This window comes from Bidens hawaiensis, unplaced genomic scaffold, assembly GCF_021521415.1.
Source record: "Bidens hawaiensis isolate Kalapana, Puna unplaced genomic scaffold, B.hawaiensis_p1.1 tig00012785_1, whole genome shotgun sequence".
NCBI classification, from domain to species: domain Eukaryota; kingdom Viridiplantae; phylum Streptophyta; class Magnoliopsida; order Asterales; family Asteraceae; genus Bidens; species Bidens hawaiensis.
In genome coordinates, this window is record NW_027492061.1 from 51,275 (window position 1) to 67,138 (window position 15,864).

The 15,864-nt window shown below is 36.5% G+C and overlaps 1 protein-coding gene across 1 annotated transcript; it reads left to right on the forward strand.

The window, feature by feature from the left end:
- Window positions 1-12,396: 12,396 nt before the first annotated feature.
- Window positions 12,397-15,135, forward strand: LOC143542132 (shikimate O-hydroxycinnamoyltransferase-like). The gene is made up of 2 exons (XM_077034796.1): window positions 12,397-12,834; window positions 14,238-15,135. The coding sequence occupies exons 1-2, from the start codon at window positions 12,397-12,399 to the stop codon at window positions 15,117-15,119; spliced, it is 1,320 nt and encodes a 439-aa protein (XP_076890911.1). The 3' UTR covers window positions 15,120-15,135.
- The last annotated feature ends 729 nt before the right edge of the window (window positions 15,136-15,864 follow it).

Genomic DNA, 15,864 nt, shown 5'->3' on the forward strand with positions numbered 1-15,864 from the left:
ACTGACTCGTCTGAATTTCCCGAACTACCTTTCTGCTGGTCCTGATTCTGATAACTCGACGAACTGTTACCCCAGTAACCATCTCTGTTATATCCCCGACTGTTATACTGACTGTTCGAACCACCTTGATAGTAGCTGCTCTGCTGTCGGTTCTGACTGGACCCCTGAAAGTTCGGGTTCGACTGGCTCGATGCGTTCCCGTATTTGAAATTCGGGTGATTCCTTAGGCCCGGGTGATAAGTGTTCGAACTGAACCCTTGGCCCTTGGACTCCCCGTACGTGTAACTGACTTCCTCCTCGTCGGGATACTCGTCCTCATCAAACTCAGGGCAATTTTCTGTCTTATGCCCCAACTCACCACACTCTGCACAAACCGGGAACTTCACCTAGACTTTACCAATCTCTTTCTTTTTCTCTCGTCTATAAACCGCGAGTTCCCTTTCCAATTTCGCAATTCTTTCTGACTCGCTCGAGGCTGATTTGACTGATCTGGTGACCCCAACTTTTCTTCTTCGGTCTGCAGTTGCCTCTACCTTGGAATCTTCACTCATAAACTCCAAAAATTCCCAATCATCTTCCTCGGGTTGATTTAACAACTGACCATTACACGAAGCTTTCAAATGCTTTCTGTCTTCATGCGTCAGCCCGTCAACGAAACACTTAACCAACTCCCACAACTCAATCTGATGATGCGGGCACTTCCAAATCATTTCCTTGTAACGAGTAAAGGCCTCGTGAAACAACTCACCCGGTAACTGTGAAAAATGTCTAATCTCCATTCGGGCCTCGATAGTCTTCGAATGTGAATAGTACTCGTTAAGTGTAAGGCCCCGAACCCGGTAGCCTTACTTTAGCGTCGGATTTACTCATAAACACAGTTCTTACAAATCAGAGTTCATTAAAACTTTCGCGGAATATAAAAACTTTCATAAAACATTTCATAACAAAACACGTCTTGTCTTAAAACATCATTTTATCTTTCAAAATTAACGAAACATTAAACTTAAACGTCTTGAGTCTTCCGATGCCAGCCTCTTATTCAGTGCCACGTGTCTCCTCAAGCGAGCTGCCTCATCCTACTCACCTGCGTGCATACTAAAAGTCAGCTACGCTGAGTGAGTTCTAGTTAATCACATAATCATACAATACCTTCTTACATTTCATACTTAACCTCTTAACTTTCTTTCATACACACATAATTGCATATACTTTCATTCTTACCTTCATACTTTCTTTACATACATAATCATACGTTTTAAAGAGCCTTTCGCCCTATAACCTCACAGATATTATAAGGTTCTGGTCCCTAACATCACAGATATTATAAGGGTCTGGTCCCTAACATCACAGATATTATAAGGGTCTGGTCCCTAACATCACAGATATTATAAGGGTCTGGTCCCTAACATCACAGATATTATAAGGGTCTGGTCCCTAGTTCTCGAATATTAGTAGGGTTCGATTCCCTCTTCGTTACCATACAACCATACATCATACCTCGAGTATTATTAGGGCTCGGTACCCTTTTCGTAACCATACAACCATAAAACCATCATTTTCTTCTTTTATTAACTTTATCACGTTCATACACATAAGCATACATATCATACTTACCTTATACATAGCGTTACAACCTGACAGTACGTGCAATATCCGAAGACCGTTCACGTACCATCAAGCAATCATTCATACATATCACATATATCACATATGGCATACACTTATCACTTAGGATAAATGTATTAACAACACATCGAGTATGCACACAGCCCCGAAAACATAACACGGAATGGGGCTAGAACTCACCTGAACTCTGCTTCTTCCTCAGATAGTTGTAAATCCTTTCTTTAACTGAGCTCGGCTGACTGTATAAGTTACACGTATCAATACTCGCCTGATCTAATCTGGTGGCCTAGTATTAGCTTACTTTTACTTATCGTTTTTAATTTATTTTCTAATCGAACTTGACTTTAGGCGAAGTTAAACCTTAGGCAAACTTAGCTTTAGGCGAAGTTAAACCTTAGGCGAACTTAGCTTTAGGCGAAGTTAAACCTTAGGCGAACTTAGCTTTAGGCGAAGTTGTCATCAGGCGAACTTAGCTTTAGGCGAAGTTGTCATCAGGCGAACTTAGCTTTTAGGCGAAGTTGTCATCAGGCGAACTTAGCTTTTAGGCGAAGTTGTCATCAGAAGAACTTAGCTTTTAGGCGAAGTTGTCATCAGGCGAACTTAGCTTTGCAGGCGAAGTTCATCAGGCGAACTTAGCTTGCAGGCGAAGTTGTCGGCTGCAGCTACTGTTCGTCCTTAATCATCTTCGTTTCTTAACCAAATAACTCGATTTAGGTATCCACGGAATCGTCTGACCAGCGCCTACAAACCCCAACCATCAAATCGGCCTAACATCGACGTTTAAAGGGTGCGATTTAGGCATACAGGTTACGGGTTCTTGTATCAATCGATTAACCCATCAAATCTTAACCATTTTCAGTAAGTTTAGCTTTGTAGGATTCATTTTTACCATACAAACACCGATCTATCATTTCTATACTAATCCAAACCTAAACGAACAAGTTCTCGATATAAACGTACCGTAAACGAGTCGAACTACGAACACGTGCTGGTCTTTGATGTTGCTTTGGTTCGTCACGACGATCTAGCACCAACGAGCTCGGGTTCTTGCCTTTGGATCTTGGTTCGGGTCGTGTGTGTTTTGGAGTGTGTAGAGATTAGGATGGATAAATGGATGGAATGGAAAGGATTGGGGTTTAAGGGGGTATTTATACTCCCTTAAGCCCATGGACCGAAGGCCCATATTTCCTTTTGGTCCATATCTAATCCCATCTAATTATCCTACTAAGTCTTCATATTTTGCTATTATTATTATCGTTCCACTAACTCGTTTATTTCACCCGACAAAATAATATATTAAATATTACTTTAGAAATTTCGGGATGTTACATTAAGAAAAACCTGCTTCATCTCGGCCCAGCTCTTAATACTGTGCATCGGTAGCGAGTTGAACCAGTATTTTGCTTTGTCTTTTAATGAAAACTGGAACAACCGCAACCGGACCTCATCTTGATCATAAGTACCATCACCAATAAACCCGCAAATAGCTGAAAAATCTGACAAGTGTGAATACGGGGTCTTCAGATCCCAGTCCGTGAAAATGGGGAACTATGTTGATGTAGGACGGACGGGATTTGAATGTCGGTTGTCCCTATATGTGAACCTATGGGACAATCGGTGAGGCACCATCTGAAATAGCCAGTCTGAACCGACTGTTAACACCCTGAACCGGAGGCCTGTAATTCCTTTGTCTGGCCCTCGGTTCCTCAAAACCTCCCCTGTTAACCTGAATCGGCTGTCTGCGTTCCTCCCGAAATCTTTCAATACCACCCCGATCTAGATTTCTATTCCTCCACCTGTTACCTCTCACCCTAACTGGTTCCTCAACCTCATCATCTGTGTTTCTCAACTCAAACCCGTCATCCCTTGGTTCTTGTTCCTCCTCATCTCCCTCTTCTTCGTCTTCAGTATGGATACTGACATGGTTAAAATCCCTGATAATCTGCTGTCGGTGACGAGGGGTATTGTTCGGGACTGATAGTCCGGGTCTATCATGGTTTCGGTTTCGGTTTCAGGATTGTCGGGCTGAATTTTGTGGTTGTGGATCGGTGTTTATTGGTGGTGGTAGGTCATTATTTGGTGGGTTCTGGTTATGTGGTGGGTTAGGCTCAGGTTGGAAAACATTAATTTCGGGTGGTGGGTTTTGGTTTTGGTTCATGTTCTAACCATCCATGTCTGGATGTTTGATCTGAGCTCGGTTCTGCCGAGCTATACGTTCAATCTCTGGCTCGTAAATCAGTGGGGAATTTCTTCCTGAATAGCGGGTGTGCATAAATCTGTTACCTGCACAAATAACACACCACACGTAAAATAGGAAAATAAAACTAAACTAAAAATAAAAAACAAAAACTAAATTAAACTAAATTAAACAAAGAAATCAATTAATCACAAAAACACTAAGCGCACTAACTCCCCGGCAACGACGCCATTTTGATGCTAGAGTGTCGCTATCTAGTAAAAAACAAATAAATCAAGATCCTAATCACCTAAGCTAGCTAGGGTAAGTAGGGTGTCGAACCACGAGGAGTATGTGGTCAGTGTGCAGTGAAATCGATTCCTAACATTATGAAGTGAATTCTATCAAAGTGCTGATCACACTAGCAATCAATTTAATTGTATAAGAAACGAACAAGTACTCAAGATTCAGTCAATCAAATAAAGCAAATCACACCCGGGAATCCAAGTAAGCAATCAAACAGTAATCTCATGCAACTTAACAGATTAACTATCTTGGGTCAACTACAGACTGACTAACTGGTTAAACCTTAGGCATCCACGCTCGCTAACACACGGCATTGGTTATCAAACGGTCCCTACCAGTGTGACTCAACTAAGGGCAAACATATGCTTTATTGCAATTAACAGGTCAAACAAACATAAGAGCAATTATTATAGCAATCGACAAACTAATCGTTCTGATCGAAATGAACCTAAACCGACTGATTGTACGAACATACTAAACATCAATACTCATAGATTAACATCAAAACAATTACAATTAGTTGTTCTAATACATGAGAAATAAACTGAAAGATTACAAACTATACATCCTGGGTATGACTCGAAGAAACTAGCCGCGCATCGGCATCTCTCGGGCCTCGGTTATGATCTGGTAGGCCATGTAGGACACTTAGAGATTATTGGGGATGATCAGGACTTGTTCTTATGCTCTGGAAATCACCTGGAAGGTGAGGAATGGTGTTTAGGGTCGTCAAGAACGTAATATAAAACAAACCCTAACTTTCACGATTCTGGGGACCATCGCATAGCGCGATGGCCTCCTCTCTTGGTCCATCACGCTACGCGATGGACCAAAGTCAACGTAGGAACTTACAGGGCATCGCGTAGCGCGATGCCCCACCTTCAACACCCATCGCGCTACGCGATGGGCCTCTTTACTCAGCAACTTCGATTAACTTCCTCGGTAAGCGTGCTGGACATCCCGGGTCTTCATTCCATGCTCATACAGGTCCAAATTAAGCGCGTTAAGTACCTATGACCTGAAACACAATAAACATGTATGAAGTACTAAAGTTCCTAAAATAAACGAGTAAAACAAATACGTTAACACAAATAAATATGTACAAATAAACCGAATATCAATGGTTTATAAAACGTAAGATGTATAATTCATTACCTTCAATCCACTCATACAATTATTGTTCGAGATAAGAATGCGTGCCTTTTAAATACTTTAAGTTTCATAATAGCGTTAGTAATAATATTAAAATGATAGTAAATCGTTAAACTCCATTAAAACTTTAAAATATAAAAATGCCATAAAATTTGAATAATATATATTAAAATAATGTTTAAATCCCATCAACCAAATATTCACAACTTTTTCATTCCCGCTAGTTAGATTTTGTTTTTGTTTTAATTATAGTTCTAGAAGTCAATCGTTCCGGATTCTTTTACGCACTTTCGGTTACCTTGTTTTCGTTTCTGTGCCGTTGGCTTTCATTGCAACGTTATCTTCAATTTCAAGCTGAGTTTTCACAACCCCTTTTAAATACTTTCATATTTTGGGGTGGCATATGTATCCTACAAAATTTCAAGTATTTCTGATTTCGATTACAAACTACAATTCACTATATGGAATTGTGTGCTACTTGATTACTTGCTCAGAATTACTTGTTCAGTGGTTGCCTCAATAAGTATGATCATACGCGCCCCCCTTTGCTGTGAGAAATGTGATAAATGAATATAGACCACTAGTTTTATTTTATGTTTTAAATGCTTAAAGATAAATAAGGAAAGTATTAATTTATGCTCTCTCTTCAGTTAACATAAATAATAAATATAATAGTTATCCATCCAATTAATATAACTTATTAAATTATGATAATTAGAAAATAATAAGAATTCATTTATTTTTATAACTTATTTTTTCTCTCTTGAATTTTTATCCTACACAAGTACAATTTATTCATACATTAAAATTTCTTTCTATCCAAAACCAATTTCTTCCAACTTAATATATTAATATCCATTAACACGTAGTTACATTGTGATAAATAGTACAAAAAACTATCTTACACGTGTTTACATTAAATATCAACAAAAAAGTACACAACCTATACAAAAACATATAACCTACACTTCTTCTAATAATAAGAAAACCTATAACCTACACACGAAAAACATATAACCGACATACAAGATTCAGCATCAATAAACTACACACGCACACGAAAACGTATAACCTACACACGAAAAACATATAACCTACACTCGAAAATTTTATCCTACACAAATAAACTTTATTCATATATTATATATAAATATCAATCAACGCGTATGTGCATTGTGATGAATAATACAAAAAACTATCTTACATATGTTAGCATTAAATGTCAATAAAAAATATACAACCTAAACAAAAACATATAACATACACTTGTTCTAAGAATAAAAAAACATATTACACACACACGAAAAATATATAACCTACACACGTATAGGATATGTGTATCCATAATTAGAGAGTGATTTATTATGATAATATTAGTTTTATTAATTGAAGAGAGATAATACATTTATTGTTGTATTCACATTTTTTTATTTATTTTTAAATATTTAAAATCTAAAATAAAATTAGTGTCCCATATTCATTTCTCACATTTTTAACAGTAATTCTATTTCTCTCCTGAACTTAAACCTATATATATATATATATATAAGCTATATATAAAATAAAAACCCATTTCACTTATGAAAACTTTGAAAACTCAATACTTGATCTACATTTTGCCACGTATGCTCTTTCACTTTTTGTTAGATTATTAGACCAAGGGCATAAGTGTCTTTTTTGTTTGAATATTTTACTCTGTGCACAACATCTAATCATTATCTCCGTCTATCATCTTTCTCCATTTATAAATATTATACCCTTTCTCTCTCTCTCTCTCTCTAATATTCCAAGAGCAACACACCAAAGGCACAACACCACCGCAACACCATCTGTGATATCACATTTCCTCCTCACCTCCATCGTCCTATCATCACCATCAACATACAGGAACTATAGAAAAACAACTACTCACTTGAAAACCCTAATGGCACCACCTTGCCACCACCGCTTGAAAGTCTCGTCACCGGAAACCCATGTTTTCTCTTTCTAAAAATAAAGATCCAAGTTTTATTTTTCTATTTTTAGTTTAAATCTCATCTTTGTATTTAAGTTTAGATCTCATTTTTTGGTAATTGAAATGTATGGATTTAGGAAACTAAATGTGTTGATGGTGGAAGGATGGCTTGGTTTTAAAAAATAAATAAATAAAAAGTGTGGAAAAAGTAATGGAATATCAATCTTTCTCTCACATCTTCTTCATTTTTAGTTTACTTGTTTATCAACCAATTATAATCTAAAAACATATTATATAATAAAAATATGAATATTTTATCAAATGTTGTTAAGAATGTTGATATTTTACAATTTTGTTATTATAACTACAGTATGTGTTTTTGTTATTACAATTAGTCATTTTTTACTAACCATATAAATATGTAAATTTATATTATATGTTTTGTTACTAATTATAAAAATATGTTAACTTATATAAGATATTTTTTACATATTTAAAAAAAATGTAAACTTATATAATATACTTTTTACATATTTAAAAATATGTAAGCACATATTTAAAAGAAATATAAACTTATATAATATATCTGTAACATATACTAAAAGTATGTTTTGTTACATATTTGAAATTTGGTTAAATATGTAAATTTGATATATTTTATACATTTACTAAAAAATATGTAAACTTGTTTAATATGTTAAAAAAATATGTTACATATATTGAAAACTTTTTTACATATTTAAAAATTTTTAAGTTAATATATATAAGATATTCTTTACATATTTAAAAAAAATGTAAACTTATATAATATACTTTTTACATATTTAAAAATATGTAAGCACATATTTAAAAGAAATATAAACTTATATAATATATCTGTAACATATAATAAAAGCATGTTTTGTTACATATTTGAAATTTGGTTAAATATGTAAACTTGATGTATTTTATACATTTATTAAAAAATATGTAAACTTGTTTAATATGTTAAAAAAATATGTTACATATATTGAAAACTTTTTTACATATTTAAAAATTTTAAACCTTTTTAGATATTAAAATTATATAAAATATTTGTTACATGTACCAAAAGTTAATATATTTATTACATGTTTTACTAACCATATAAATATGTAAAAAATTTAAAGTTAATACACTTAGAGAGTAAAATGAAATTTTGGATGAAAAGTGAGCTGGAGGTTTTCATAAATTAAAAGAGAATCTCTAAAAGCATTTCTTTTTCATTTATTTGATGAACATGATTAGGGTTTCATTTTGATAATTTAACTAAAAAGTGAAATGAGAGGTTTTGACTTTTAATAATTTGATAAAAGAAAAGTTGAGTAGACACATGTAAGTACTATCTAAACGAGACTTGTAATACCAAATTACTTTTAACACCCTTTTGGTGCTATAATGCCTTATTTGAATCTATTTTATGTACACATTTTTCTTCTTTAGATCCTAACCATTTATGAGATTGAATGAATGGTTGTGATAAGGTTTTCATAAATGGGGTGAGTTTTCATTTTAACCCTCCCTCTCTCTCTCTCTATATATATATATATGAAAAACCATTTAATCCATCTGGTGCCAATGTGCCATCATTGGTAAATATTTAATTTTGTTAAGGCTGAGGGGTGTGGGGGGCTCTAATGGGGGCGTGAGTGGGGGCTGCAGTCAATAATATTATGACGTGTGGCAGAGAGAGAAACTGGATAAGGGGGGTGTTGGAGCCCCCGTTGGAGCCCCTGGCCCTGGTGTGGAGGGGCTCCAGCAGGGGCTCCAGCGGATTTTTTTTTTATTTTTTTATAAATATATTCAAAAAACGTATTATTAAAAAAACTCATAAATTATTAAAAAAAACACACATTAATGAAAAAACATATTAATATCTAAAAATAAAATAAAAATAAAAGTACTAAAAAAAACATTATTCTTATTCTTCGGCTTGGTCTTCTTCGATCAACCTCTTTCGGATACGTTCCTTTTGCTTTTCCATTAGCATTTGATCGACCGGATTTAGGTTACTGAAGTCTCTAGTAAGGAAGTCCAAATCTCTCATTCGACTTTTTTCCTTTTTGTCATTAGAGACCACCTCCATGGTTTTGTTGAATTTATTGAGGGATTCAACAAGATTGGCGATGTTTACGGCTTCCCCCTCAGCCGGTTTTTTCCCCTTGGCGTCCCGTCCCAATGGCCGCCTCCTCGGCGGTGAAGACGTTTCCTCCCCCGCAATGTTTAGGTCGAATCCAACGCGGCAATCCGACCCGATTGAAGTGCTATACGCTCCGGACGAACTTGTTTTAGTCCGTTTCGGCCGTACTTCCGCATCAACGTCCGGCGCCACCAGCTCAACCCACTTGGAACACCTTTTCAACCTCTCCCACAACTTTACATCGTCCCACGTCTTCACCGTCCCATACCTCCGCAAACACTCCTGCTTCCACTCTTCGACAGTGAAATTGTAAACTGCCAAATCATCACTGCCACTTGGTCTCATACGACCGCTGTTCCTGTTGAAAAGATTAGTAAACAAGCCGACAAATTTTCTGATTTCGGACCACCGACCCGAAATCATATCGGCGTTCCGCTCTGTACTCCCAACGAGCGTATAGAACGTCTCCCTAACCTTTGTCCAAAAAATCTTGCTCTTTTGGTAGTCGGCTGCAAAATGAATAAATAAATTTGTAAGTCATTTAACTTTTTTATTTAACTTTTTTATTAAAAATCATTTTTAAAAACGTTAAAACAATTACCGCAACGCCGATCCTCAGAAATGACTATCCAAGCCCGACACAAGGCTTCATTCTCATCCGATGACCACGGAGTGGTTTTCCGTTTCGTCCTCGGAGTCGAAGCCGGTCCCGACCCGTCCGTTGCAACTTGTTTTTTCCGGTGGGCGCGTCTTCTTTGTCCCGTAGCTTCACCGTGTGATTCTTGTGTCTCCGGAACAACAAAGTTAGGAGACGGTTGTATGTTGGATGGTTGAAAGCCGGATGATTGTTGCGGCTCCGAATAAAACATCGGTTGGTGCGGTGACGACCATAAATCGTCGTCAATATAATCTGAATCTAGGTTTGGGTACCAATTTCCAGCCATGTTTTAAAAAAAAAGTTTGGAAGATGGGTTGATTTTGGGTTTTTTTTGAAGTTGTGGTAATTGTTTTATGTGAAATGGGTTATATATAGGAAGAAAAAACTTTTTTTTTTTATTAAATAAGAGCCCAACGGCTCATTTTAAATTTCCAACGGCTAGATCACACATTCCCATGCATCTTTACGCCCATCCTCAGCCGCTAAGGGGCTTGCGCCTGCTTTGTTTTTCGTGCTCGCGCCCCTCTCACGCCTCGGGGGTGTGGTGCTAGCGCCTGGGGGCGCGAGCGGAGGGGCTCTAGCGCCCCCGTTAAAGCCCCACACCCCTCAGCCTTAAGAGGAAAAATATGTAAACGTATAAAACTTGATGTGTTTTATACATTTATTAAAAAATATGTAAACTTGTTTAATATGTTAAAAAAATATGTTACATATATTGAAAACTTTTTTACATATTTAAAAATTTTAAACCTTTTTAGATATTAAAATTATATAAAATATTTGTTACATGTACCAAAAGTTAATATATTTATTACATGTTTTACTAACCATATAAATATGTAAAAATTTTAAAGTTAATACACTTAGAGAGTAAAATGAAATTTTGGATGAAAAGTGAGCTGGAGGTTTTCATAAATTAAAAGAGAATCTCTAAAAGCATTTCTTTTTCATTTATTTGATGAACATGATTAGGGTTTCATTTTGATAATTTAACTAAAAAGTGAAATGAGAGGTTTTGACTTTTAATAATTTGATAAAAGAAAAGTTGAGTAGACACATGTAAGTACTATCTAAACAAGACTAGTAATACCAAATTACTTTTAACACCCTTTTGGTGCTATAATGCCTTATTTGAATCTATTTTATGTACACATTTTTCTTCTTTAGATCCTAACCATTGATGAGATTGAATGAATGGTTGTGATAAGGTTTTCATAAATGGGGTGGGTTTTCATTTTAACCCTCCCTCTCTCTCTCTCTCTCTCTATATATATATATATATATATATATGAAAAACCATTTAATCCATCTGGTGCCAATGTGCCATCATTGGTAAATATTTAATTTTGTTAAGAGGAAAAATTGGAATAAGGGTTAGGTACGGTGACCATTCATTGTATACTTTAACAGGTTTTCATCATACATTTGGAAAGTTTGGGCTAACTTAGTAAGTGTGATTGTTTTGATATTAAACCGATTAGGATGAGTGGGTCATTGGATAAGCTAAATACTTGTATTATTTTCTTAAACTTAGTAACGGTCCATGAGTTTCATGAGGTTGCATTACAGTATATTTAAAACTTGAAGAAAATTCATATAAAAGACGTCAACTCAACCAGTTTCAAGACAGAGACCACTAACCAGACTATTAAATTCAGTTTCCAAATTAACTAAACTATTAAAACCAATTTATCGTATCGCAAATTTTATTAACTTTAAACCTAAGCGCATTTGTTTTAAAAACCATCTTTTAATGTACTGGGTTGCTCTTAGAGATGGTACAACCGTTTGTGTTGAGATGTACTGGACTTTTCAATCATGTTTACTAGTTAACATGACAAAAAAGATAATCCAAAAATTGACTGATGGAACTATTGAAAGCTTGAACGAAGGCCGATGGCGAATTGATCGAAGGCCAATATGTTAAACCTTAAAATCGGGAGGTAAATGATTCATGAATGAACCGTTAAAAGTCTTTGGTCTAAAGTTTAAACCCAAAATTTGGCATTTGTGCTAAAACCGGTATTACCGGTAACTTCAAGAGTTCTAACTATAAACCAATTGTCCAATTTACCAAGATAAAACGTCCTGGGCTGGTGAGCGCCAAGTCCCCAACCGGTATATCCAATAGTTGGTTTCGGAGTGTTTTAACGTAAAGAGTATAATGTGAGAGGGGTTGGGTTTGGTTTGGTTTGGTTTGGTTTTGTTTGGTTTTCTAGAACAACATGGCGGGACACTATTTATAATACTTTTACACTTTGTCATCTTCTTAAACGTACCTACCTACCACCTTATTCTGTATATAAACCCACTCACCACCAATCACAACTCGTGTCTTCTTTAAACCTCCATCTCACTGATCATCAATGGGAACCACTGATCGCATGAAGCTGAACATAAACATCACGCAATCAACATTCATACAGCCTTCCAAGCCCACACAAGCTTCCACTGAGCAGCTATGGACGTCAAATCTGGACTTAGTGGTTGGCAGGATCCATATTCTGACGGTTTACTTCTACCGTCCTAATGGGGCTGCCAATTTCTTTGACCCGGTTGTCATGAAGAAGGCGTTGGCAGATGTGCTGGTTGCCTTTTATCCGATGGCCGGTCGGATCGGTAAAGATGAGAATGGCAGACTTGTGATTAACTCTAATGACGAGGGTGTTTTGTTTGTTGAAGCCGAGTCCGATTCCACGTTGGATGACTTCGGTGAGTTCACGCCGTCGCCGGAGCTCCGACGGTTGACGCCGACGGTTGACTATTCCGGTGACATTTCTACTTACCCTCTGTTTTTTGCTCAGGTAATAATGCTTTGGCGATTTTCACTTGTTTTATGATCAGATCTAACACTTTAAAACCTACCTAAAATAGATGTTATGCTAGATCTAGGTGCGTCCACGGTTCGGTTTTGGACTAAAACCAAAACTTTGTTTCACTTTTTGATTGGGGTTTAGTTCAGGTTTGCTTTTTTCGGTTTTGTCACTTTTAATAAATTTTGGGATGAAAAATATAATGGATTGGAGCCTAAAATATCTTGTTAGTGAAATGAGCTACATGTTTATTAAATTGTTATAAAGTACTTGAAATAAACAATTAAAATGTAATTCGGTTTTTATGACACTTACAACCAAAATCCAACCGTAGTTTTGCTTTTTATGAAAACATAAAATCAAACAGTCAGTGCTTGCTTCGATTCAGTTTGTCGGTTTTGAATCGGTGTGTTAGATCCATCAATACTTGTTATCACCTAATTTAGAAGTTGTTGATGAAATTGTAAGTGATTTATTTGATCCAACAAAAAACTGTTGGGCCTTAAATTAGAAAAGACCAATTGAATTGGCATGGATGAATGTATGGTTGTCATGTTATACTCTCTTTGGGTTTTACCTTTGGGGGGGGGGCCTCTAAATTAATGGGTTTTGTTTGGGGCTAATTAGAGAATTTGGCAATTAATTGGTGTTGTTTTGACTCTTTTTGTTGACTAGAGTATTAATTAATATGCTCAAATGGTTACTTGTTGCTCACGTCAATAAGAGAAGACTCATTTGACTACAAATCATATTTGTGCTTGGTAGCTTGGTTTTGGGCTCAAGCGTTTCCTGAAACTGGTTTTTGACATTTTTCGATTTCGGTCTTAATTAAATCATGCATAGTAATGTTATGCATAGTAATGTTCAGCGGGTCATGCATAGTAATGTTATGACTCCAAGATCAGCAAATATAGGTTTTAAAAGATGGGGTTTTGCGATTCAAAAAGGGGGTAGCGGCGCAGCTTGTTGCCCGCTTGCCTTCTGTTTCGATGTAATCCAAAAGATAAATTATTAATGATTAAATCATTTATTAATGGCTTACAAGTTACTTAAAATCGTCTTTTTTCAGTACTATCGTTTTGGTTTAGTTTGGTTGATGCAAAACCAAACCTAAAAATCGGTCTTTAAAATATATAAAACCAATGTGTTGGCTTTTGTTGGGTTCGGTTACAACGGTTACTCTGTTACAGTTGGTTTTTTTCGGTTTTCTGTGCACAAGTAGTAAAAATCGGGCAGGAGCATTTATTTTACGCCTAAAAATCCACCTAACTTTCCACGTGCAGAGATTTGAACTCACACAACAAAACATTATACTATTAGGCCATTAAGTTATGGGTTATTGTTATCGTTATTTTTTTTATTATTGACGGTTGTTATTTATTTGTTGCTTATAGGTAACACATTTTAAATGTGGAGGAGTTGGTCTTGGTTGTGGTGTGTTTCATACATTAGCCGATGGCCTATCCTCACTACATTTCATCAACACATGGTCCGATATGGCTCGGGGCCTTTCCATAGCGATCCCGCCGTTCATTGACCGCACCTTGCTTCGTGCACGCGAACCACCCACTCCCACTTTTGACCACGTCGAATACCACCCCCCTCCATCCATGAAAACCGCTCCAAAATCCACCCAAAAACCTTCCACCACGATCCTAAAGCTCACCCTTGACCAACTCAATGCTCTCAAAGCCTCAGCCAAGAATAATAATGGAAACGCCAACTATAGCATGTACGAGATCCTCGCGGCTCACTTATGGCGATGCGCGTGCAAGGCCCGTGGGCTCCCGGATGACCAACTAACCAAACTTTATGTGGCTACTGACGGACGGTCCAGACTGAGCCCCCAACTCCCGCCAGGGTACCTAGGCAACGTGGTGTTCACCGCCACACCAATTTCCAAATCGGCTGACCTCACAACTGGACCATTGTCCAATGCAGCATCGTTGATCCGGACCACTTTGTCCAAAATGGATAACGACTATTTGAGATCCGCCATTGACTACCTTGAGGTGCAGCCCGATCTCTTGGCCTTGATTCGTGGCCCGAGTTACTTTGCAAGCCCAAACTTGAACATAAACACATGGACCCGGTTGCCTGTTCATGATTCGGATTTCGGGTGGGGTAGGCCCGTGTTCATGGGGCCCGCGTGTATATTATATGAGGGGACGATTTATGTTCTACCGAGCCCAAATAATGATAGGAGTATGTCGCTCGCAGTGTGTTTGGATGCTGATGAGCAGCCATTGTTTGAGAAGTTTTTATATGACTTCTAAGGATTGTGATGTTTGCTAATTCCAAGATTTGCGAAAATTGAGAAGGACAATATTGGATTTTTTTATTAGTATTATTTTTTTGTGCGTGTTTTGGCTTTTGAATGCAGGCAATTAGCTTGGTGAGGTATGACAACTTTATAGTGTACTGGAAATGTAGATTGAGAATAAATATATGTACAACATGTCACAAAATCAGATAGTAACTTGTTAAAAGGACAGTAAGAAAGCAAGTCAGTCCAACCCAAATGTTCTGGACAAGGGTGTTCCTAGATAAAATGCATGTTATTTTTCTGTTTAAGAAAGTAATTGGTTTTAACAACTAATTTACTTTTCATAAAGAAACTACCTGTATCCAGGTTTGGAAGCGACATGAATTAGCGTCCACATGGATAATGAAACAAAATAAACCTGCAAAATCATTATGGGGCATGATGGTAGAAGAGATTCGTTCACAATGGCAAATAAATCGTGAATTGATTCCGAAAAACTTCCATTTCATAACTCGAGTTATGGTCTTTTAAAAAGCATTGCAATGGTTTTACCTCTTTGTTCGTAAGAGCCGCCACTGTAGATAGGTCTGAAATATTATTGGATGCATTTTCACTAACTTCAGTATATTTTTCATACCTCATAAAAAGGTAATAACAAATAAATAAATATTTTAAACAAACAAAGTTCTTTCGAATTTTCAATAGTAGCCTATTTAACCTAGTTGAACAATGCAATAAAATTAAACATCTAAAGA